This window comes from Fistularia commersonii, chromosome 2, assembly GCF_037954325.1.
Source record: "Fistularia commersonii isolate RoL2024-O1a breed Wild chromosome 2, RoL_Fcom_v1.0, whole genome shotgun sequence".
NCBI classification, from domain to species: domain Eukaryota; kingdom Metazoa; phylum Chordata; class Actinopteri; order Syngnathiformes; family Fistulariidae; genus Fistularia; species Fistularia commersonii.
In genome coordinates, this window is record NC_141285.1 from 11,841,077 (window position 1) to 11,866,616 (window position 25,540).

At 41.1% G+C, this 25,540-nt stretch overlaps 2 protein-coding genes and 1 non-coding gene across 3 annotated transcripts; all 3 read right to left on the reverse strand.

Annotated features, from left to right (window-relative positions):
• Nucleotides 1–12: 12 nt before the first annotated feature.
• On the reverse strand, nt 13–1,737 carry prr18 (proline rich 18). Its single transcript, XM_086167552.1, has one exon. It carries the CDS (start codon nt 1,349–1,351, stop codon nt 569–571), a length of 783 nt encoding a protein of 260 aa, XP_086023678.1. The 5' UTR covers nt 1,352–1,737; the 3' UTR covers nt 13–568.
• Nucleotides 1,738–3,552: 1,815 nt separating this feature from the next.
• Nucleotides 3,553–24,534, reverse strand: sft2d1 (SFT2 domain containing 1). The gene is made up of 8 exons (XM_086167565.1): nt 24,333–24,534; nt 22,386–22,472; nt 20,851–20,936; nt 17,089–17,170; nt 16,857–16,892; nt 16,713–16,771; nt 11,334–11,363; nt 3,553–4,029 (listed from the first exon to the last, which is right to left on the reverse strand). Exons 1-8 carry the CDS (start codon nt 24,396–24,398, stop codon nt 3,990–3,992), a joined length of 486 nt encoding a protein of 161 aa, XP_086023691.1. The 5' UTR covers nt 24,399–24,534; the 3' UTR covers nt 3,553–3,989.
• LOC147236369 (U2 spliceosomal RNA) lies at nt 8,691–8,878 on the reverse strand. Its single transcript, XR_015109018.1, has one exon. It is a non-coding gene; the product is annotated as a U2 spliceosomal RNA (small nuclear RNA).
• Nucleotides 24,535–25,540: the final 1,006 nt, after the last annotated feature.

Here is a 25,540-nt window from a genome sequence, read left to right on the forward strand (position 1 = left end):
GTGAGACTTACATACTTCAAAAAGAACATTTTTACTTCAAATGGCATCAGCTGGACAGTACAAATATTTAGTATTAAATACTGTACATCACTGACAAATCCCTACAAAGGATATACCTCTCTAATTAGAGGAAAAATAAACAGTCCGGTTTGGTTTCAGCAGCAGATGCATAAAACCCTGTTGACATTTTATTGTTCTCTGACACAAAGGGACCATTTCGCTTCCCTTCATGCAAAATCCCTGCCAGTCTGCGGGCACCCGACCGATAACAGAAACCATGTGCAAAGGACGAGAGTATAACGAAATGATTTAAGTAGGCGAAACTACATCCCTGCGAAGCTCAAGAAGCACAGTTAGTTTTGTTTAACTAGAGCATTCATCTTCACTTCACAGTCTATTTCCTTATTTGCTTTGTTGGCGTGTAGTAACGCGTATTCTGGTATCCTGAAACGTGTTGACATTCCTCCACTTTAAAAACAAAACAAAACAAAAACAACAACAAACACTGAAAGGAGAGTGTCGCTGGGGCTGGAGTTTGGACGCACGCCGGTGGCCCCGGGGTCAAACATCAGCAGCCTTTAAGGTGCGGTAGTGCAGAAAGTTTGTCCACCTTTCCGAGCGCGGCGGCGTTTTCAACCCCTTTCAGCCACTCTTTACATTTCCTCACCACGGTCTCGTCCACGTCCCCGTCCTCCTCCTCGTACTCGACGTCGTCGTATTTGTACTGATCGTTCAACAGGGAGACTTTAAGGATGGCGGTGATGTCCTGCTCCGCGCCGTCCGCTTTGGCGGCGGCTGAAGCTGCGGCTGCGGCCGAGGCGCAGCCCTTGGAGCCGCCGTGCGCCTTTTTGGACGGGAAAACGCGCCTGTGCCTGAAGTCGGCGGATGCGCAGCATTTCTGCTGCTTCGCCAGCATCTGTTTTTCCAGATTTCGTTTTTGGATGACGAGAATGGCCTCGGGGGTGAGGCTGAGGGTGAACTGGATCTCCTTCTGCCCGTCTCCCTTTCCGCCAAGCTGCCTGCTGGAGTCCATGGAGCTGGAGCGCCGGACCCTCTCGGAGGTGGTCTGAGGTTTGGGCAGCGTCAGCCAGGAACAGTGAACCTGCGTCTCCGGCCTCTGCGTCGGGCTTTTGCTCTTATCCTGCTGAGCACTCCGTCCCAAATTCTTTAAATTCGTGGGTGTCCAAGATGCCGACTGCTTCTCATCCGGCTCCCCTTTCTCTCCGCCGGCTTTGGCGGTGAGCTCCGTCGGGGCGGCGGGAGGAGGCACTCCGTTGGCTTTCTTTTTCCCGAATAGTTCCCTGCCAGGCGAAGAGATCCGAGGGTGGAGGCTGATGGGTGGAAAAGGCATTTTCGAGAGGAAAGACTCAGCGTATAAAAACGTGCAAATATTGAAAGTGCCCTGCGGGGAACGGAGAGCGACGCTCCGATGGCATCATCCGGACGCGGGGAGGAGAGAGGCGGCACCTGTTGGCCGCGTCGGAGGGGACTTCAGCAGGCGGACACGCGCCGCGCGCTCCCGCCTCTATATATGGGCGCCGGCTCGGGGGCGTGGCCTAGAGAACGTTCCAAACAAAGCCGCGCAAAATCTCGATGATGTCATTCTAGTAATTAACGTCCTGCGAGACTCGTGGAACTCACGGCCCTCTAACTTGTTTTTTTTTTTTTTTATTTCACTCGTGTTTGACGTGGTTTCGCATTCACACGCGTCAAACTGATACGTGTATTTTGGCAACGAGTCTGGGGTGTCTTTTCACACGTCTGATTAATTTATGATGGTACTTGGAGTGACCTCATACCACACATTTATCTCCTCCTCCACAAAGCTTTTGTGACGTCTTATACCTCCATGACGTCACAAAGTCCCTGTCCTTGAACCTCTGATATGAGTCACAAACACATGCACTCAGTCGATACGGTCTCAAATGGCGATATATTTATGCGTGCATGGATATAGGCCGTGAAGATACCGTATATTGTACAGCATTGATTTCTTGTCAACTTTGTGGTTTTCTGCACTTTCACCAAGACTACACATTTGATGCATTGGAATATCGGTTCCATTGGTGCAGAGCGCAAAAGGAGATCAATACTCCCACCTAACATATAGAATAGTGCTATTTGAGGTTGCTTGAGCGTGACTTTACTTGTGCTTCAGACCTTAAAACACTTTATAGCCTTGACTTGTTACTTTGACACTTTATAGTTTTATTTGTATTTCTTATCCCCCCCCCCCTTTTTTTTATACTGTTTCCTACTATTATTTATTATTGTTATGTTTTACTTGAAACTCTGGCACAACGATTCCCTTTCCCTCGGGATAAATAAAGTTGTTCCTATTCTTGTTCTTAATTTACATTTGAAGAATTGCCACATCATGAATGTTTCAAAGTTTAAATAGACACACTTTGAGAAGTGAAATACATATATCAGACAGAGATAAAGTTTAGGTTTGTGTTTGATTTAAAGTTTAAAAGGCGAAACAGTTAAAATGGCCCTACCATATCAATAACAGAAATAATAATTGATTTAAAACTACAGAGCAAACGTAAACTCACAAAGTCACCCACTGCCATGGCCGTGGATTCCACTTCTCCCGAGCATATGGACGAGTAATAATTCGGAGAAAACAGTTCGGAGACCGACAGATTGCAGAGGTCATCTTCAAACTTTTAATCCAAAAGTGGCGGGTAAAGGAAACCGATCACAAAAACAACCAGTGTTCTCTCATTCAAGAGAATTATTTGATCCCCTGGATTACTTGGAGAGTATATGGTGCTTAGGGATTTGTTGGTTCTCTGAGAAGTTAGTTGAACAAATAGCACTGAGCGGAGATTTTGTCCATGCTAATCCTTCACCACATTATACAAGTGCCTAATGAAAGTATGTGGGGGCTTGCGCAACAGGAAGTAAATGTGTGGTTATTTACCAAATAGACAGAACAAGCAGCCCCGCAGGATAAATAGACCGTAGTCCGTATTTTAGGGTTGTATGATGCATTGTGGCTTCCATTTTGTGATGATTGAAGCTTAACATAAAGCAGTTTTGAAAATTATTTCCCTGTGAGATTCACAGAAGCATGACTGCTAGGCCAAGGTCTGGGAAAAAAAAATGGAGAGACACATGCCCTCTCAACGGGAAAATATGGGCATCAGTGTTACCGAGGGGGGTTGACTGAGGTAATGAATCTTCCAAAGTAGGTTGTCATGACAACCCCATCCTGAAAGGCTCCCCCATCATGCTGAGGCAATATAGGGATCCCGATGCAATGCTATATTGGGTTACTAGGTCATGTCAAAATCACAATGCTCAGAAAAGCGTAATTAACTGGGTCATTGCTACATCTGGCAGGAAATCAAATTTTAAAAAGCAGAAGCAGAATTTTAATGTAATTTGATAAGAGGGCCAAGATAGTATACTTACATAGAAATGGACAATAAAAGGTTAGACAGCTGTTGATTTTTCATGTGTAAAAACCTCAAAAGAGCTGTGGATGTCACACATCTCGGCACATAGTCACGAAAGACGATAATGTTAATAACAGTCAACAGGATCTGTGGGAATCTTTATGCATAGATGCCACGTGCAGAGAGAATACAGCAGTTTAATATTTTTACAACATCAGATGGCAATTTAAAAGAAAACTGTTATGTGTGGTTGGTCCAATTCAAGGCATATGCATTGAAAATGACAAAGTTCAGTATAGCAAAGTCAAAACAGTCTCCCTGGACTTAAATGGTAAAAACTCGGAAAAAAAGCATATGTATATCTTTAATATATTAAGCATTCAAGGCACTCAATTCTCACACAAAGGCAGGATAGGTGATGCAAACTAGACACAGAAGTTCAGCTAAATTGATTCACAGTTCAAAAGAGGCATTGTAAAAATATTGAAGACTTAGTGTACAAACAAAATATGCTTATTTACAGAGCAACATTTTCAAGCAGTTTGCATATTAGGACCAGTCTTCATAGCGATTTGCGGAGTCCTAGCTCAGACAGGTAGTGAAGCATTTCATCACAGCATCTCTGTGGAGAAAATGTACAAACAGGGATGCAAAATACAAAATAAATTAAGAGGGTAAGGTATAGAGGAATGTAGATTGAACGATAATATTTAACCAGAACAAATATAAACGTCTGCATGCAAAATTAAAACCCTTCCACCCTTTGTTCCTGAGATCTGGGTGGGGTTTGTCATAAATAAGTGAGAGCAATCTGGCGGGGAACCACCACATATTAAGATTGATGGGGGCTTCCATTTTCCAGGATGATGCAAGACAAGTGATCACCATGGCGACCGTTGCCTGCAATATTTCCCCTTGCACTGTTTGCTTTTGCTGTTGGTGTGTTGCTATGCAGACTTTGCCTGCAGCCACAGTCAAATTTCAGTGGAGGAGGTGTGAAACCCATCAAGGTTAAAAGGAAAAGGGGGGATCATAAGCAGTCGTCTCTGGAGGAAAAGAGGTCAAGGTCTTATTTTGCCATGGTTTGGGGTTTTACCATAACAGCATAAAAATATAATATGATTTAACTTAATCTAAAATCTTTATATTTTTATCTTGTGCTTCATCTCAGAAAATGGGGGGGGGGGGGGGGGCAATGCAATTAAGAGACTTTTCCAGTTTGTTCTAAAATTTTGGTACAACCATAGCTTTGAAGCACTCTGGGAAGTGCACATGCAGCAGGTTTTTCCTACATCAGTTCTTAGGTGTGGGAGGTTCTAAATAGGCCACAAGGTAAAATACATTAAAGGATCAAGTCCATTTGCCATGTGTTGTGTCCAGCCACCTATCAGTTTTTTTTTGTTCTGAACATGAACGGTGCTGAGGGTTGGAGGGGCGCAATAAAAATACTACTACTCTTACTAATAATGATAATTATTTCTTACTAAAAGAAAGCAGAACTGTCAAAGAAATCAAATTAGAAAATTATTCACATAACATTCCTAAGAAGAGAGTAAGCTGCTGTCACACATGTAACAACAAAAAAGAAACAACAAAAGATATAGTGTGATTTAATTTAATCTAACTATCCAGCAGATTTCTTCAAAGGAATGTGTTTCTTTTTCACTTTGTTTTGGTTTGAGATTGACATTTGAAAAGGTCTTTGTCTCAGCCTAGAATTGTTGTTAAGGTGTTAGTTGGGGGAGGGGAACTTAGGGGTGGTTACAGGAGGTTTCTCAGCTGTCAGGATGGGGGTTGGGCATCATGAGGGTTCTGGACCTCTCCTATCAAATGAGACATAATCCTTCTTACAGCTGGACTCGCAAAACAACATCATACCTTGAGCTTTGTTCACTGGACGCACCGAGGTATGATACCAAATCCACATAAGGAGGAATTTGAGAGGATAACGCTATAGCGTGCAGGAGAAGCGAAGAGCATTTGAATGCAATGATGACATAAGCCCGACAGTCATTTCTAATTTGATTTCATTACATTTTCCAGGCATTTTCTTGGTTGTGAATTAATGGCTAATAACAGGACAATAACCTGTGGGACTTCTATGTAATACAAGACAAACAATGGCACTATTTAAACCTGGAAATATGTATTCTGCTAGCAACTGAATATAAATTGGAATGATTGTTTATAACAGGTATATATTAACATTTAACACAAAGAAAACACAGAGCTATTTCTCTAATCGTGAGAAAAATGAATAGCATCATCCTTATCATGGTTATTCTTGTTCTGTAGAACATGGAGAATATCAAGTCCCTTTGTACAGAGCATTGACAACGTAAGAAAATACGTTTTTATCATCATATCTGAGTTTCTGAATACTGTACAGCAAAATAAGAAGTTGACTAAGGCTTAACCTGAGCCTGGTTGGTCAGGAATTTAAAGCAGAGACTGCATCTACGTTCTGTGGGTGTTTTGTCCTGTAAAAAAAAAAATTGTCAGAGATAATGATTTATGCTTTATTAATCCCATGTGAGGAAATTTGTTCTCTGCATTTAACCCATCATGGATGAACCATGAGCAGTTGGCTTCCATCCACCAGTGCCAGGGGAGCAGTTAGGGGTTCGGTGTCTTGCTCAACAACACACATTCGGAGGAGCCGGGAATCAAGCTAGAAATACTTGGTTCAAGACAATTGCTCTACCCTCTGCGCCATACCGACCCCAACCCGGAGACACTGCAATACCCGCTAGATGCCCAGAGTGGATGGGGCAAGCCCTAGTTCCATCTCCCTGCTCCAAAAAGCAATTTAATATAATAATAATCTTCTTAGGAAGAAGCTGCTTACCCTCCACCAGGCAGAATGGCACAGGAGGTGGGCTTAGGAGAGAGCCAAAAGACGTGCGGCATTCCTAGCTAACCCTTTCGGGTTTACCAAACAGCAGCTAGGCCAGAAGCGCATGTGCCTCTCATACGCAAAAGAGGAGCAAGACTCCTACCTTCGCGACATGTATAGTGATGTTGAATGGGAGGTGGGCCTAGGCGAATACAGAGACCTGATCAAGCCACCAGGGTCCGTCTGTGATTTTAACAGCAAACTACCTAGTAGGAAAGAAATCCAAACGGTGGTCAAGGCTGCTTGAAACAACTCAGCAGCTGGACCTAATGGAGTACCTAACCAAGTGTACAAGAGGTGCGCCAAACTCCTGCACCGTCTGCAAGATCATAAGGGTGATCTGGAGGAGGGGGGAAGGTCCCCCAGCAATGGAGATCCGCGGAAGGGGTATCGGTTCTCAAGGAAGAGAAGTCAACCACCATCAAGCAGTTTAGGACCATATCACTGCTTAATTTTGAGGGAAAGCTATTTTTCAGTATCTTTTCCCACTGGCTATCGGACTACCTCCTAAATAACCAATACATCAACCCCTGGGTGCAAAAGGGTGGGATCCCAGGGGTACCATGCCTTGAACACAGCGGCATGGTGACACAACTGATCAGAGAGGCTCGAGAGGGGAAAAGAAACCTATCTGTAGTTTGGCTGGACCAAGCCAATGCATACGGCTCCATACCCCACAAGCTAGTGGAGGTGGCATTGGAGAGGCACCACGTCCCAGGCATCGTCAAAGCCCTCATCATGGATTATTATAACAGCTTTGACCTAGGATTCACCTCTGGCACAGCTACATCTGAACGGCACCGACTAGAGAAAGGGATCGTCACTGGATGTACCATTTCAGTTATACTCTTTGCCCTGGCCATGAACATGCTGGTCAAGTCTGCCGAGCCAGAGTGCAGAGGGCCCAAAACCAAGTCCGGAATCTGTCAGCCTCCAATCAGACCATTTATTGATGATCTGACAGTAACAACGTCAGCCCCAGGATGCAGCTGGATCCTCCAGGGTAAGGCTTACCGCCAAGGCCACCATGAAGCCAGAGAAACCCAGGTCTCCAGTCCTGAAGGGAGGGAATGTGACTGAGCGGTTCCACTTCTCACTAGGAGGCACCCAGATTTCACCAGTCAGAGAAATCTGTGAAAAACCTGGGGAAAACCTTTGACTGCTCAATGAAGGACGCCGCCTCCATCAGGGCAACCAATGAACAGCTGGAGTACTGGCCGACAACAGTTGATAAGTCAGGTCTCCCGGGGAAATTCAAGGCATGGGTGTACAAGCATGGCATCCTGCCCAGAATACTGTGGCCGTTGCTGGTGTATGAATTTCCCATCTCCACTGTGGAGGGGTTTGAGAGGAGGGTCAGCAACAGCCTCCAATGCTGGTTGGGGCTACCCAAAAGTCTAAGCAGCATCCCGCACTACGGCAACAACAAGCTGACTACCAATCAACAGCCTAACAGAGGAGTTCATGGTTGCCAGAGCAAGGGAGGTTCTCCTGTATAGGGAATCCAAGGACCCAAAAGTTGCTCTAGTTGGCATCTAGGTGAGGACTGGCAGAAGGTGGAGGGGCAGGAAGCTGTGGACCAGGCAGAAGCACAGCTCTCCTACAAAGAGCTTGTGGGATCTGTGGCGACCGGTCGGGATGGGCTGGGACCCATACCAACAACCCACCTTAGCAGGCTCAAGGGCAAGGAGAGGCAGAACTGGGTCCAACTCAAAATGAGGGCTGAAGTCGAAGAGCAGCGTGCATCGTTTGGAGATGGCCACAATCGCTGGCGCCACAACCAGGTGCTGAAGGAAGTTGCGGAGTCCATCAATGCTGCCATCGACTACAGTACAGTAAGCGCTTGCAACCACTGAGGCGTGGAATAACATTCATAAGAGCTGGAGAACAACCTCCTCCCCAACCAAAGGCCCAAACAGGTCTCCTGGGAACAGCAAAGGACTGGCAGCTAAGGGTAGATCTGGGGATTCCCTGAAAACACAATGGAAACCCGCCTTGGGCCTGAAATCGTCCAGCACTCTGAGTCATCCAAGCAGGTCACCATGTTGGAGCTGACAGTGCCCTGTGAGGAGGGAATGGAGGAAGCCAGTGGGAATAAGACTGAGGAATACGCAGAGCTAGTGGGGGATTGCCGCAGACGAAGGCAGTGTGCATGATGCCTGCCTGTTGAGGTCAGGGGAAGAGGCTTCGCAGGGAAGTCACTCTGTAAGGCCTACAGTCTCCTGGGCATTACAGAAGCACGCAGGAGGAGAGCCATTAACTCTGCTTCAGAGGCTGCTGAGAGAGCATCATGATACATTGCATGAGCATTGTGGATACAGAGGGACAAGGAGTGGATGAGCGCTTCTTGGACACAGGCCGGGAGCTGATTACACCCAGTCAGGTAGCCTGGGTGAGGGGGTCTGATGTTGAAAGATCCGAAACCCCCCCGTCAGTACTATCACTGATGATGTGTCCAAAATTCTGCATCACAAGATGTATCTAACCAATATAAAGCCACCACTAAGGGGACGTATCAGATATTAAACTGATGAGAACAGATACTACACATGAGCTCTGATATCTGGGCAGTATTCACCTTCTTCTTCTTCTTCTTTCGGCTTTTCCCATCAGGGGTCGCCACAGCGAGTCAACTTTCTCCATCTAACCCTATTCTCTGTTTCTTCCTCTCTCACACCAACTACCTTCATATCCTCTCTCACTACATCCATAAATCTTCTCTTTGGTCTTCCTCGAGACCGCTTGCCTGGCAGCTCCAATTCCAGCATCCGTCTACCAATATATTCACTATCGTTTCTCTGTACATGACCGAACCATCTCAGTCTGGCTTCTCTGACCTTCTCTCCAAAACATCGAACATGTGCCGTCCCTCTGATAGACTCATTCCTGATCCTATCCATCCTGGTCACTCCCAAAGAGAACCTCAACATCTTCATCTCTGCAACCTCTAGTTCTGCCTGCTGTCTTTTGGTCATTGTAACAGTTTCTAGTCCATACATCATCGCTGGTCTCAGTATTCACCAATTCTTTTTACTTCAGGCAGTCCTTTAAAGTAGCACAGACCAAAATTTTGTTTGTCTCCTAGAAATATGCGTGGACCACCTCAGAATTTCCTCTGTGTGATCAGACCTTGAAGTGTCCAGTGTCACGTTGACTTGGGCATTTAGAGTGGTACCTATTTGATTGGATCACCCAGTATTATTTAAATACAGAGCCTGCGATGGCCATTGAAGGCCTGACGTGTCTGCAAAATGACTCATTTTTTATGAAAAATGCCATCACACTGTCAAATTCACCATTATTCTCATTTCTTTTTTCTATGCAAGGAATGGGAAAAACATTGCTGCATCAAACAAAAACAGCGTCTTTTTAGCAATGGGTAATAATGTACACAATATGGCCAAAAGTATTCACTCCCCATCCAAATAATTGGTATCAGGTGTTCCAATCACTTCCATGGCCACAGATGTATAAAATCAAGCATCTAGGCATGAAGACTGTTTTTACATACATTTGCAAAAGAATGGGTCACTTTCAGCAGCTCAGTGAAACTGAGGAACTGTGATAGGATGCCACCTCTGCAACAAATCCAGTTGTGAAATTTCCTCGCTCCAAAATATTCCACAGTCAACTGTCAGCTGTATTACAAGAACATGGAAGTGTTTGGGAACGACAGCAACTCAGCCACAAAGTGGTAGGCCATGTAAACTGACAGAGAAAGGTCAGCAGATGCTGAGGCACATAGTGCAAAGAGGTTGCCAACTTTCTGCAGAGTCAATTGCTACTGACCTCCAAACTTCATGTGGCATTCAGATTAACTCAAGAACAGTGCGCAGCGAGCTTCATAGAATAGGTTTCCATGGCCGAGCAGCTGCATCCAAGCCACAGATCACCAAGTGCAATGTAAAGCGTCAGATGCAGTGGTGTAAAGCACGTCGCCACTGGACTCTAGAGCAGTAAAGAAGCATTCTCTGGAGTGATGAATCGTGCTTCTCCATCTGGCAATCTGATGAGCGTGTCTGGGTTTCAGCATACCAAGACATTTTGGAGATTCCATGCTCCCGACTTTGTGGGATCAGTTTCCAACAACTTCCTTTCGGACATGACTGTGCACCAGTGCACAAAGCAAGGTCCATAAAGACATGGATGACAAAGTCTGGTGTTGATGAACTTGACTAGCCTGCACAGAGTCCTGACCTCAACCTGATAGAACACCTTTGGGATGAATTAGAGTGGAGATTGAGAGTCAGGCCTTCTCATACTGATGTCATATTGAACCCATTGGATTAGGAACCGGATGCCACTTTTGGCCATATCGTGTATGTGCAACTGTATGCAAAACTGGGACGCGACATGAGAGGGAATATGTTCACTACCAGGAAGAAGTGGTGACTATTCTTATTGATTTAATAATGTCTCAGGGCAGTATATTTGGTTCTCCATCTTATCAAAAATCCCCTCAGTGGTTTACGATTTGCAAGCTTAAAATCACATGTAACAGCTAGATCAGAGAAGATAACCTCAAACATTATTCCTGATTGTATATTGAGGTCAAGGAAAAAGATAAATAATATAACAGAGAAACAGGACAGCGGCATGTGAAACAACAGTCTACCATTTGTTTGACACTTTGAGCCAGCAATAGATGTGTGGGGGATTATGGCCATATGGTCAAGGCAAACATGGGGATGTTTGGTAAATAAAAACATGTTGTTGTTCGGTGGTCACTCGTGTTTTCCCTCCAGTTTGCTTTATGTGTCCTGACAACAGTGTAATTTAAACTCTTGAATAAACAAAGGAGGTCTCAACTCCTGACAGCAATAGATCACTCAGATATGCCTCAAAGGAAAGATATACCCTCAGAGAGTGAATGAATTTGGCAAGCATTCTGTCTCAAAGGACTCTGGCTGGATTTATATCTCTGTCACTATCATTTCAAACCTGTCTTAACCTGTGATTCAAATGAAATTTATACACACTAACATAATTGTACATCTTTAAGTCAATGGAACAATATCCCACGGTCTTACCTGGCAAAGGGAATGTAAGAGATGCTATACCTGGAAGATAAAAATGAAAAACATTATGAAAAACCTGCATTCAGGATTTAGACATGGCCATTTACAGTTTAACAAAAGTCATTGCATCATAAAATTGGTTTTAAAGCATAGCTGGAAATGGTATTTTATACAATGAGTTTATACTATGAGTTTGTTTCATATTCACATGCTTTTGGCTTTAACGTTTCCCTTAGATTTCATTTCTGTTGAAAGCATTAAAACACTGCATGAAAGAGTCACAACTGAACAGAAGGGTCTTGAAATTTGTGAAAAAAACATTAATCCTAAACAGGCAGTGGATTTAATGGATAGGGGATAATAAATGTGCTGATACAAGAAAGAAGATAGAGAACACCAACCACAATTAAACATTACTGCAGATGAAATTCCCATTTTATTTAATATATGTGAGGAATCCACAACAGCTGAATGATTAAAAGCTGAAGTTAAATAATGACTTTATTTGACAACCAGTCGTCAGCAGGAAAATAACTTAGAAATGGGCAAGTTACAATTACAATCTTCAGTTAACCAGATTAATGACTTAACAAATTGAAAAGTAAGAAAACTGAGTAAGCCAAAGTCCCACCCCCTCACCTCCGCTGACAGAGCTTCAGTAACATTTGGTCACATTGTTTATTGAGTTCAACTCTGGTACTGGACTTTGCACACTTCTGTTTGTGTGGGTCCGTGGCAATGTCTTATTACAAAACCTCCTCCACACAAAAATCTTAGCACCTGGGTAGGAGTGTCCTATGTCCCTAGTCTATGACGAATGAGCAGGGGGATGTGTGACGTTGTCATGGTGATGGCACTACAACGCAGACATAGCGGAAGTTAATGTACAACATGTAGGTGTAACTACAGAGTAGTAATAAGAGGTTGATCCATCCCTTCATAAGGAGTTGCCGCTCTCAGACAGAGCGGAAGTTAATGTACAATATTTAGGTGTAACAACAGAATAGTAATATGAGGATGATACATCCCTTCATCCCTTCATAAGGTGTTACTGGAGGTGGGAGGGTTTTTTCCACAGAACCACTTGTGTTGGCAAAGAGCAAATACTCTTGATAACCTTGCAAGCAAAAACTTGATTGTACACATCAGTCACAAAATGCCACACAGCAACCTGACCCAAGACTTTTAGTTTGTAAAATATGAACGGTCATTGAGCGTTAACTTGTGCTTTCTAGTCTAAATAACAAACAATAGTAAGCTATCCTTTGCAAATGTAAGTAAAATGATGAACCATTTTTTCAGTATGTTTAGTGAATACAGTGATGGCCCTGTCACAAAAAAAAATAAATAAAAATAAATTCCTTTATAAACTCGCCCTGATAGTTGTGTGGCTATAGAGAAGTATACAAATACTCTTTCAAAAAGGAATTAAACAAATCTTAAGATTATCCAGAGGCTGGGATGTAGACGACAGGGGAGTAAGAACTTATGTAATCTTTGGTCGAGGGCATATTTTGAGTGACTGTAGTGGCCTTTGGAAAGTTACTTTGCCTTGTCGCTCAGGGCTGGTGGAGACATCTAGGTTTATGATTTCTATGGTAATTTTAATGCCTTTCTAAATTTTGAAGCCCCCGCAGATTTTAAATGCAGTTTTGGTTGTTTTACATATTATTTTTAAGGGTTAGAACATCTTCCAGTGCCCATTCTTATAAAGTCAGTCAAACAAAGAGTAATGTTTACTCATTATCACGGAGGGCGATCAATGTAATAGAGTATGTATTTCATACAGTCAAGCCCAAAATTATCCACACCCCAACAAGGGGTACCCCAACAAGTTGTTTTGGATTGGAAATGTCAAAAAGGATCTCCCAAAAGATAATAAGTCAATGTACAAGAGGCATCATTGTAGGAAGAACAATTTCTTGACTGTTATTTCCACTGCAAACTGTCACAATCAATTGGTTCTATACCATTCCAAATAGTTCAGGCTGTTCTCAAGCATCCAAATGACCCTGATTCATTAGGAACAACTGTTTCAATCCACTCAACAGGTGAAAGAATGCAGCTCTCTGTAGTTGGTTAATAGACAGTCCTGGCTAAGAGGAGGTTACTGGGGACTTGCTGCTCTGAATTTACTGCACACAAGTCAGGAAAGGGCTATGAGGCCACATCTAGTTGTTTACAGGTTCCTGTGACTACAGTGCAAAGAATCATTTAAAAATACAACATGGTCCTACACTGTAGAAAATCTCAGAGGATGTGGTTGGAAGCCAAAAGTGACATCTGTACTGGCCAGACGGCTTGTTAGAGAGATGAAAAGGAATCCAAGGATCACCATCAATTAGGGGCGGCATGGCACTGGGGGTAGGTCGTCCTTAGTACCAAACATTCCTGGTTTGATTCCCAGCTCCACCTAGTGTGTCGAAGTGTTGCAGAGCGAGAATACTGAACTGCTCCCCTGGCACCTCTAGATGGCAGCCAACTGCTCATTGTTCATTCATGATGATATGCAGACAAGGAATTTCTCACAAGGGATTAGCAAAATATAAAATAAAAATGTCATCCTGGAGAATCTGGAACATCTCAAGGCTTTCCGATGAATACACTTGATAATCTGCAGGGTTCATGGAGGCAGACAAATATGGATGCCACTTCTACAGATAAGGCACATGAAAGCCTTTGCAAAAGCTTATTTGGATAAAGAAGAAGACTTCTGGCCTTCTGTTTTATGGTCAGATGAAACAAAAAAATAATTATTTGGCCAATATGACGTAGCCTTCATTTGTCGAAAAAAAGGAGAAGCTTTAAACCCCAAGACCACCATCCCCACTGTCAAACATTGGTGTGGGAACCTAATGCTTTGGGGTGTTTCAGCTGATGGGCCAGGGAACCAAATGGTGCCTTGGGCACCACTGGACATTTAAGCATGACACAACCCAAAACACATGGCAAAATTAGTGAATAAACTGTAAGGTTTAATGCTTTAGTGGCCCAGACAGAGTCCTGACTTGAATCCAATAGATAATCTGTGGAGGGAGCTTAAAGATCAGTGTGATGACAACGGGACCCTCCAACCTAAAGGAGGTGGAGCTCATCACAAAGATGACTAAGCAAAAAAAAAACAGTGGAGACATGCAAAAATCTGGTCAGCAATTGTAAGATGCATTTGATTGCTGTTAAACACAATAAAGGCTTCTGTATTAATAATGGAGAAATGCTTGAATAATCTTGGACATGACACTTTTTGTTCTAATATAATGTGGTCTTATTATCATTTTGGAGAACGCTGTGTAATTCCCCCCAAAATCCAAAACAAAACTTGTCGATTGACTAGGAGTCACTTTACGTCGAGATTTACCAGGGATAAGAAGAATTTTGGGCTTGAATGTATATACACTGCATGCACTATGATTGGGCAAGTGATTATTTTGGCAATGTAATAATTTTATCCTTAATTTCCAACTCCAAGCAGTATAAATTCGAATGCTTATTGGATTTAATGCATATCAGGTGATGTGAATTTGTGTAACAAGGAGATCAACACCCTATATCAAAGTATGCATAATTATTCGGTAGATTCTTCTCAGGAAAAATGGGCCAAAAGAGATTTAAGTGACTGAAAAGTCAAAAAAGTCTTTCAGAGAGATGCAGCACTCTTGAAATATCTAAGATATTGGGACGTGATCACAGAACCATCAAACATTTGTTGCAAATAGTCAACAGGGTCTCAAGAAACGTGTTGAGTAAAAAGACGCAAATGAGCCGCCAAAGATTTGAGACGAATCAAACATGAAGCTACTGGGAAGCCATTATCCTCCAGTGCCGCCATATTCCACAACTGCAACCTACCTGGAGTGTCAAGAAGTAGAGGATGTTCAGTTCTCACAGACATGGCCATGGTAAGAAAGGATGAAATCCGACCACCTCTGAGCAAGACACATAAGTTGATACGCCAAGAAAGGGACGTGAAATATCTGAAGACAGATTATTCAAAGGTTTTGTAGACTGATGAGATAAGAATGACTTGACGGACCAGATGGATGGGCCCGTTGTTGGATCAGTAACGGACACAAAGCTCCACTTTGACTCAGACGCCAGCAAGGTGGAGGTGGGGTACTGGTATGGGTAAGTATTATAAAAGATGAGCTAGTTGGACCTTTTTGGGTTGAAAATTGACTCAAAATCAACTCTCAGTCCTACTGCCAATTTTTAGAATTTACTTAGGGGTGGTTTGGCGAAGAAGGTAGGGCAATTATTTTTGGAACTGAACATTCCTGTTCGATTCCTGGCTCCTCCTTGTGTGTCAAAGTGGTGTTGAGCAAGACACTGCTCCCCTGGCACTGGTTGACGGCATCCTACTGCTCATGGTTCATCCATGATGGGTTAATTGCAGAGAATGAATTTCATCAAAGGGAATAATAAATTATGCTTTAAGCAGTGGTACAAGAAAAAGTCTGCATCTTTCAAGAAGACTTTGATTTTTATGCAAGACAACACTCCATCACATGCATCAAAGTACGCCACGCGTGGCTAGGCAGTGAAGGCCTTAAAGATGAAAAACGAATGACATGGCCCCGTTCTTCACCCAACTTAAAACCTATTGAGAACTTTTGGGCCGTTCTTAAGCAGGATGTTTTTCAGTGAAGGTAAACCGTACACCTCTGAACAGTGTGCGGGAGGTTGTGGTTGTGGCTGCACAAAAAGTTGATTCTGACCAGATCAAGAAACTGACTGCCTCCATGAATGGAAGGCTTGTGACTGGTATCGAATAGCAGGGTGGCTATATTGGTCACAGAGGTTTTTGGTTTATTGTTTTTTTCATTAAGTTGCATCATAATTCTGCACACTAATAGTTGCCTAATAAAGATATTTTCTTAAGAAAGACAAAACTTCACTTCTACCACTTCAGTTTGGTTCGACATTTCGACATTGATTAACATTTTGGATTGACCAAGAGCACTGTCACTGTACAATAACAAAATTATTCCTCAAAAATATAACTTGCCTAATAATTGTGCAGGCAGTGTACACTCACACACATTTTGTCACCTTTTATAACCGTCATGAGATTAAAATGATAAGCATCCCAGAGTAAACAGGAAAAGACTGCTTCCTGTGATGTACTAAAAGAAGTAGCATACAAGGACAATAATCATTTAAGTTCAACAGTTTATTGATTATCCATACTGAATGTGCAAAAAGCCTTGTGTTAGCACTTCAGATCAGCAGGTTAATTTAATCAACTCTGAAAACTAAATTAAAGCAGACACAAGCAGTGAGGGAAAAGTTTTCTGTCACTGACAACTGGCTCCTGCTGATCAGCTTTGCCTGATGCATTCAGTTTGGATCATTATAAAGTGGACATTTGCCTGAGCCTGGAAAGTCACTTACCATGTCATTGCCAAAAACTGAAGAATACAGAAGAGAAGTGCCAGCACCTTATTTTTCCACTGTAAAGTACAACACAATACATTTTTAATTACTAACCAATACCACAAAATGCAGCAACTTCTTCATAGTTTTGTTTCTACTTACCCAAAATGCTGCGCAAAGTGTTAGGACAAGGCAGAGCTAGTGGGAAAAGAAAGTGTAGTTAAGTTCTTGAATGCTTGGAGAAAACTCGTTTTAACAAAAGACTATGAAAGTTTTACACCTTCTGTAAAAGGTGACAGTAAATAAACTAAATTTCACATTTACAAATACGCAGCAGATCCTTCTCAAAACAATAATATGCAACATACGATAGAGCTATTATTCTCATATTTACCAGCATAACTATGGTGGCTATCAGTCTTGTTGGCTCAAACATGCGCTTCAACTGTTTGAAGGGTCCCATTAGGAAGCAGGTGCTTTAGAAAAAGAAATAAAGGGATTACATCAATGAAAAAAAAAAAAAATCAGGTTGAGATGCTGCAACTGATGTTTTGCTTATATATTCCTTTCGTCTAAACCAGTGCTTCTCAATTATTTTCTGTTACGTCCCCCCCCACCCAGGAGGAAGAAAACATTTCGTGCCCTTCTATTCTGTGCTGCAACTATACAATATTTAATACACTATTTTGTCTATAAAATTGATATATGTATACCTCTGCATAAGATTGTATTAACATTAAAGAAATGAAAAAAGAAAAATAGATCAACTTGCAACAAAAAATAACTTTATTAACATTGTAGTATAGTCTGTCACAGAAAAGTTTTAAAGTGCATCAATTTGCCTGAAATTTAAAAAAAGGAAATCCTTATTTAAACTATAAACATTTTTGACCAACAGAACCATTTGATACTGACAATTAAGATTAAATAAAATCAATGAATAATAATATATTCAAATAGGTCAGCAACATTTACTCAGGAGCACAATATAGAAAACACTTGAACTGACAAAACAAAAATGAATATAACAATTTGTGCTATCTTTTTTTAATCAAAATGAGGAAGTCAGGATTAATGGCTACAGTGAGCACGTTTTGCAGTGCACAGCTTTTCAAAGCAGGGTTTGAAGCCTGATACTGCGACTCAGCTCACAGTAAACACACCAGTCCATCCTCATCTCCCACCGTAGTCACAGTGAAGCTAAGCGCTACATATGCTTCGTCATGTTTCCTCATCTTAGCTTTCCCGGTGACTTTTGTTTGTCCCATTATCGCCATCTCTCACCGCTTTTCTTACCATCACTGTTAAATCTTTTTCATGGTGTCTCTAGAGGGTTTGTTCATTGTACTTCCCCTGAGTTGTTACTCTGCACGCACTCTGACAACGGGAGCGCCACTGCCACCTACTGTTGATGTGCAATTACACTTTGCTCTAGCACAGCAAAAATAAGCATGCTCCCCGGGGTCACACACACCCCCCTATTTGAGAAACAATAGTCTAGACAATGGTTCTTATCGACAAGTGCTCCAGAGATAACCTGTTAAATATCACAGCTAAGACTGTGAGGCAACACAATATTCATTTTTAATTACTGATGGTACCTTATTTAAGTGTGCGGACTACTGCATTCTTTTCATGATCAAACTATATCAGTTTCTTAAAATTGCAGAAAGCATGAAATACTTATTAAGAAATATAGTTATAAATGGATAGCCCTCATATTATCAACTAAGAAACATTAGAAATAGCTCCCCGCAATAGTAAAGTTTATATACCAAATGAGAAGCTGATAATGTTATGCTATGCGCTTGATGATAAATTTAAAACCTTATTCATGATTCATATGTGACGTCAGTAAATGTGACAAAACAAAGGCTTTCCCCACTGATGAGGGATTCAGCTTTGGGCTCAGCTGGACTGAGTGGGAATCTGTGGCGTGTCACATCTGTCAGTTAAGACCTGAGGGTTGAAGTGTTGAAGTAGGCTCTTTCTTGTCTGCTTAGGGGATTGCATGATTTTTAACATTAAAGTGTGCGACAGATTAAGATGAAATCCTGCGCACAATGTCACCGCACTAGGCAGTTGTTTAGAAACAACAGAGGTAACGCCATTAAGAAAATATTGAATGAAGACTTAAAAAAATCCAAAATTATTTAATGGTAGTGTAAGTATGCTTGGTGAGATTAGATATTTTGTCTAATTCATATGGTCTGAAGACAAAAGACCAAGAAAAATGTGATTTAAATTTCAGTGCACTGGGTTGGGGGAAAACATAAATCAAAACAGCATGCAGTAGGTACCGAGTCTTAATTTTATGACCCAGTTTAACATTTGGTTTTAGAAACAGCTGTCATCATTTATGACAGTGTTTGTCTACGTCTCTTCACAACTGCATTCAGTTAAAAGATAAAAAACAGACCTGTATAGTGAATGCCAGATAGTATATAGAATAATTAATACATAATAGTGACCAATAAAAACAATAAAAACGCCATCACCCCCAGTAAAGTTCAACGGTAAAGTTTTAAGTTTTATAATTTGAAACACCAGATTACGCTCTGTCAATAGTTGTGCTGATACCTTTACCTTTGACTCAAAAGTTTACCAGCATGCACGGTCCATCAGATTCATTCATTCATTCATTCATTCATTCATTATCTATACCACTTATCCTGCTCTCAGGGTCGCAGGGGTGCTGAAGCCTATCCAAGCTGTATTTGGGTGAGTGGTGCGGTACCAGTCGCCAGCCGATTGCAGGGCCACATATACAGACAAACAACAATTCACTCTCTCATTCACACAGCTGGCAATTTAGGGTCTCCTGCATGTACTCGGACTGTGGAAGGAAACCGCCAAACTTGGAGGAAACCCATGCAAACATGGGGAGAGCATGGAAGCTCCAATCAGAAAGCCCCCCCCTGCTGGAATTGTGCCAGCCCTTCTTCTTGCTGTGAGGTAATATCATAAACCACTACGCCCTCCATGCCACCGCACCGCCCCGGAGGGTGTTAGATTGAGAAAATATAGTTGCTTTTTTATGAGGTCAGGTCTTACTGATTTATCTATTCATTTTTCAGTTCAAATATTAATATCCTCCAGGCTCTATGATGAAGTAAGTACTTGCACTGGTCTCCTTGAGATTATTGGAGATAGAGTTTTAGAGTTGGTAAATCAATTATTTTATAACGATGTCTTGCTTTGGATTAGTAATTTAGGCTATGAAAGAGGGAGACACAACTGAGCTTCCCTCCAGACATTGATGATCTGTCCCATATGAGAACAAACTCTGTCATTTACATCGGTTACAGTGAAAAACATCAGAGCCCTCACTGTATTTTGACACAGGATTACCTAGATCGCCTAATCCTTAATATTGTAGAACTGAATGGGCCACTGCAGATTAACAATTGCAATTTTAGCATTGCTTTTAGGAAGCTATTCTAATCTGTTTAGCGTACCAACAGCATTAGGACACTTGTGATCTGTTCACTACAATTTGTTGTGTAAAGAATTTATTTAATATGCTCAAACATAAGAGGTGCTTTAATTGAGTAAGAATAATGGTGATTAACTTCATTCATTTAAATGATTTAACTTTGACTGCATTTAAATTGTATATGTAAGAAAAAAGCTATTCTTTGTCAATATTAAATCTAATGATATAACACTGTTGGTCAAAACTATCATAATAAATCCCAATTATTTATTTGCAATTAATAGCAGAAGCACTGGGGTTCAGGGTTTGTAATCTGGTTGATTAGAGGCTAAAAGGTAAAATATCCATCAATCTTCTGCTGCTTATCCTGCATTCAGGGTCACGGGGGATACTGGAGCCTTTCCGAGCAGCCATCAGCCAAGAGGCAGGCTAGCACCCTGGACTGGTAGCCAGTCAATCGCAGGGCCACACACAGAGACAGACATTCACTCTCTCATTCATTCATTCCAAGCAATTTTGCCTATTTTTGAATGGTAAAATAAAACATGCTATATGATGTGCAAGAATTTAGGTAAGAGAATGCACTAGCTATAAATCAACATAATTTGAGATTCCTGGTTATCATCCCTGGCTTTATTTATGGTAATATGTCATGAAGCGAGAATAATCTAAAAATCAGGTAAGCACTCCCCCTTTAGGTTCTACTGAATAATATCTTACCTTCCAAGAGCTGCTAAATTCCCTATTGTGTAGAAGACAGCAAAGAGCTTGATCCCATTTGGAGGCAGAAATAACAGCGCTGAACCCTGCAAGATGACCCAAACAGTCTTTGTTAATTACAAAGGATTGACATCTTACTTTAGTTGAAAAGGTCAAAGACATGAGAAAACTGTTTTCCAAATAGCTAAATAGTTCCAGATATCTATTCAAGCTTACAGTGTCTTCAATTTAACTTTGGGAATGTGTTGTTAGATTTAGTGGTCTTCAAAGTAAGTGCCCCTTCGGCATGTCTGTCACTGGGCTTTATTCAACAGTGAATATTAAACAGTATTGAACACCACGTAACTGATGGATAACTTAGTCTGGTGAAAGAGGAAATGCCTAACACAAGAAAAAACTAGAACTTTGAAAGCAAATTTACTAATGAAGCTGTTAGTTGTATCAAGTAGAGTTCCCTAGTTTTCTAGTGCAATAGAGGCCCTTGAGGATTAAATTAAAAACCTTGATACACCGTCATTGATGTTAAAGTTATAGATATCATCCACATAATTTGCCAAGAATCTTTTCACATTCTCAGCTTGTCTGGTGTTTCACAAACCCCTTTTTTCCAGTAAAAAAACAGACATGTTTGCATATAACATGTGTGGATAAAATCATGAACAGAAATTACAAATTCAAAAATTAAAACTTCTGTTAACCATTGGCATCATAAATCATTGGGTAACGTCAGTTATTTCACTTGTTTACAAGATATAAAACAAGCTCTGCAAAAAGAACTCAAACTATTGTATGATAAAAAACAGTCTGAATTTTCCAATCCTCGAGTCAAAAATATCACACGGTTGCAGATCACACAACAGCAGTGACACTCTGAAGACATCAATGTATATGATATCAGTTGGTATCTGTCACATTACAGGTTAAGCTGCTGGTGTTAATGGAATATGTAGTAATAATTAGAGAACTCTTGGGAAAACTATTTTCACAACATTTGTATGACTCCTGCATTTATCAATGATTACATGTTTACACATGTAATATCTAAATTAAATCCTTATCTTAATAGTACTCAATTGTGTTTGATGGTCAGGGTTAGCGATTAGATTAGTGATTAGTAATAATGCACAGTTTTAACACTATAAGGATGTACATATTCTACTACAGATATAACATATGTAAGACACATAATGATGATGCAGATGCTTGTATCTGAGTATTACAATTACTATTTTGAATAAGATTTTAGTTCATATCGCCCACCTCCATTGATCACTTGACATCCATTTAGATAACGCTGAGAAAAGCTAAAAAAATAAATACATTTTGAACTTTTGTCATGCTAAACTATGTTTAATTATCTGACTCAATCAAGCCCTAGTTCATTCAGATGAGGTAAAAAAAAAAAACACCAAAATATTAAATAATCTGACTCAAACATTAATTGACAAAGATTTCTTGATTCTGCAACCCAAGTCATTTTTCAGTGGTTGTGCAAACAGCTTGTGAGATCTTTATTTAACTGCAGCAGAACTCACAAGTATTGAGCAGAGGATGCCTGTAGCAAAGCATATGACGAACCATTTCACCCGGGTGCTGTAGCTGAGAGTGCTGGCATCAAAAACCTGGTGAGAACAATGGGCGGATATGACAATGTATGAGTAATGAAAAAAAAGAGTAACAGACTTCATTTTCATGATTTGAAGTAATTTTGCTTGAGGCAAACAGATAACAGGAAGTTAATGCATTACTACTAAAAAAACATAACCAACACACAGTACTGGAAAGTACAAAACCAAAATAAAAAGATGAACCACAAAGCCAGACAGTAATTTAGAACATGCAAAAAAACTGCGGAACAGTAGGTGTGGGGGAATTGGTCGTGGCAAAACAAACATTTTCATCTGTTCAATGAGTGAAAATAAACAACGATAACCTTACCTTTCTGCTCCTCATTGGGAAAGCGTGTAAAATGTATTGGTAAAAACAGATAACATAATCAGTTGACCCATATGTGCGTTAAACTGTAGTCCAAGCCCTGCTCCCCTCCCTACCCCATCACCCAAAAAGAGCAGGGCATAGATGACATCTCGCTGAGGCGAAGACAGACCCACATATAGATTTGGGCACAGATCCCCCACATTTGGTGTTAATATAAGCCATTGTTGTTGAAATATGAAATACTGTCAGTATAAGTACCACCAAGTGACTTATCAGGCCATATTTGGTACAAGGCCTGCAACTGGCACCGACTGAACAAACTTTTGCGTATACAGAGTTGTTGTGAAAGTTTGCAACATTTCCTGCTCTGACTATGGTCTATATTAAAATGTTCCTGAATAACAGTGAGACACTTGAGTATATTTAAATTATCTCTATAACTTTAAACAGGAACCCTATAAGTTGGAAAAAATTAGGTCTTACATATTTTGCAATTTTGTGGTAGCAGAAATTATAGCCATAAAAATGGCAAAGGTCTGTAGCCTAAGATTATGTTCAATTCAGGAATTCCATTGTCAATGTCATTTATAAATATGAAACGTACTAAGTGTGGGCTGGAAGCCAAAGTGCTTTAACCTTGTTATAATACCTTTTGGTGAATAATTTGTAGTCTTGTTTACTTTGTTTATTTATTTGTCTTCTTTGTAGCAATTCTGCGATTTTCATGGTACCTTATAACTACTTGTTCTTTAGGTATATGCCACTTTCTGTCAAAGCACAATCTGGTGGACCATTGGTAGCTGTAGTAGAATGTAAGGATCAGGCTCTGCTGGTACAGGTGTCACATGCAAACACTACTAACGCTAGTGATCCATGGGTATTAATTTACTTGATTTTTGAGTACTTTTTCCAGCCACGTGTGGTAGAAAAAAACGGTGAATGCAAGGAAGTGGGTTTTGTATTACGAGGTTGTTTCAGGATATGGGTTGGTGCAAGGTTTTTTAACCCTCTCAGTCTCAAATTAAGTTGTAGTTGCAGGAAAAATCTGGTATTTGGCTGTCGCAAATCTGCAACATCTGCCTGGAGAAGGTTAAACGTGCATGTGCAATGTACGCGCGTCTACAGTGACTACAGCACCACCTGCTGGGAAAGGGTCGGTATAGAAAGAAGCGCTACCAGAAATAAAACTAAGACTCCAAAAACTATCAGAGCTGAATCATGTCCCCGAACCCTTCGGACTTGGCACTTAGTATTTGAAGACGACAACAGACGGGACAGAGACCCTCCAAGAAGGGTTATGGGGTTCTGATGGCGCCATAGGAGCAGCATACATAGCTAGCTGTCGCCATCTGTCACTTTCAACATCATATCATGAGCAACCAGGGGATGTTAAAGCTTAATATTACCATATATGTGTTATCTATAATTGTACTATGTGTAACTCCGGCCGCAGAGGTGGCAAACTGAGGTTTATGCGTACCTTTATTTTGCTACTAGATGGTGTTAGCGTTAGCGAGTACTCTGATTCTGTGTATTTCGGTTACCTGCGCAGTGAGACCCAACTCCTCGTTTTCCTCTCGGCCGTTTAGCACACGACGGAGTTTGTCCATGGTTGGAAGAAGCAGGCGGACTTGTTATATGTCGGTGTGATTCCAATCGGAAGAGTTCTTCGACTTCGTTTATGTCCACTGGTTTGACAGGAACACTGGTTGTTGTCATTTCCGGGTTGTGCTGATGACGCATACAACAGGCGCTGAGTCCTCGTCAAACCTTCCCCCTTGTTTCCTGTGTTAAGATCGTAATAGTATTGACAGACAAACAAGTGTGTTGAAACCAGATAACTTAACAGGGAAGACATAAGTTTTACAAAAAACGAGGTAATATTTGGAAAGAAAAATAATGAATATTGTATTTTTACTCAACAAGAAGGAGTAGTCAACGAAAATGACCCTTTGAGTTGGCGGAAGTTCATCTGTCGTTTTGTCTCAACCTAGTGGGGAAGAGGAAATGCGACGTTTACCTAGTGTCGACCTCCTCTCTTGACACTACTGTGCTTAGTAGCTTTACGAGATGAACTTGAGACAAGCTCAACTGTTTCATTGAAAAATACTAGATGTGAAACACAGTATTTGATAGTTAAAAACTTGAGGATTTCACAATAAATTACTTCCCCAAGGTTTTTTCAACAGGTAGAAACTCCCATTACCTGTGGTGTTGACATGTTCAATATGATGTATTTTGTATTCATTTTCCTTCTTTTTTCAAATTAGGAATTTACAACTGTATTTTGGTGTTATGTGTTTTGAAATGTGGTTATGTCAAGGTTGTTTAACATTGCCTTGTCTTTATCAACAACATGACTGGCATAATATGAGATACAGTTAGAGAAGGTTTTTCAGTGTGGGTCATGACGGTCTCCTGAGGGGCACAATCATTGACTTGGCTTTCTATTTGTATTGCAGGGAAATCACTATTTCACTTAGACTTAAATACTCAGTGTATTTGCACCTTAGACATAACATAATAACATAATAGCCAAAGAGTGGCAGTGAAAACACAGCTGCTATAAATGAATCTCAAGTAAGGCTTGGCACAGTGGAATACAAAAACCTTAAATGTTTGAATTCGTTCACAGGTACACATATATTTCTAACAAGGACAAAACAGTGTTAATAAAAATGTAATGCACTCTGGGTAGTGTATTAAGGTAGAAAGGAACATTACACTATGGATGATGAAAAATGTATACCAT

What these genes read in the sequence shown, in the direction of transcription:
- sft2d1 (XM_086167565.1), bottom strand. Translation starts at nt 24,398, where the DNA reads ATGGACAAACTCCGTCGTGTGCTAAACGGCCGAGAGGAAAACGAGGAG. An exon ending in GCATCCTCTGCTCAATACTT is followed by an intron (nt 20,937 to 22,385) that starts GTGAGTTCTGCT and finishes GTCATCTTGCAG; the next exon opens with GGTTCAGCGCTGTTATTTCT. An exon ending in CACTTTGCGCAGCATTTTGG is followed by an intron (nt 16,772 to 16,856) that starts GTAAGTAGAAAC and finishes TGTACTTTACAG; the next exon opens with TGGAAAAATAAGGTGCTGGC.
- prr18 (XM_086167552.1), bottom strand. Translation starts at nt 1,351, where the DNA reads ATGCCTTTTCCACCCATCAGCCTCCACCCTCGGATCTCTTCGCCTGGC.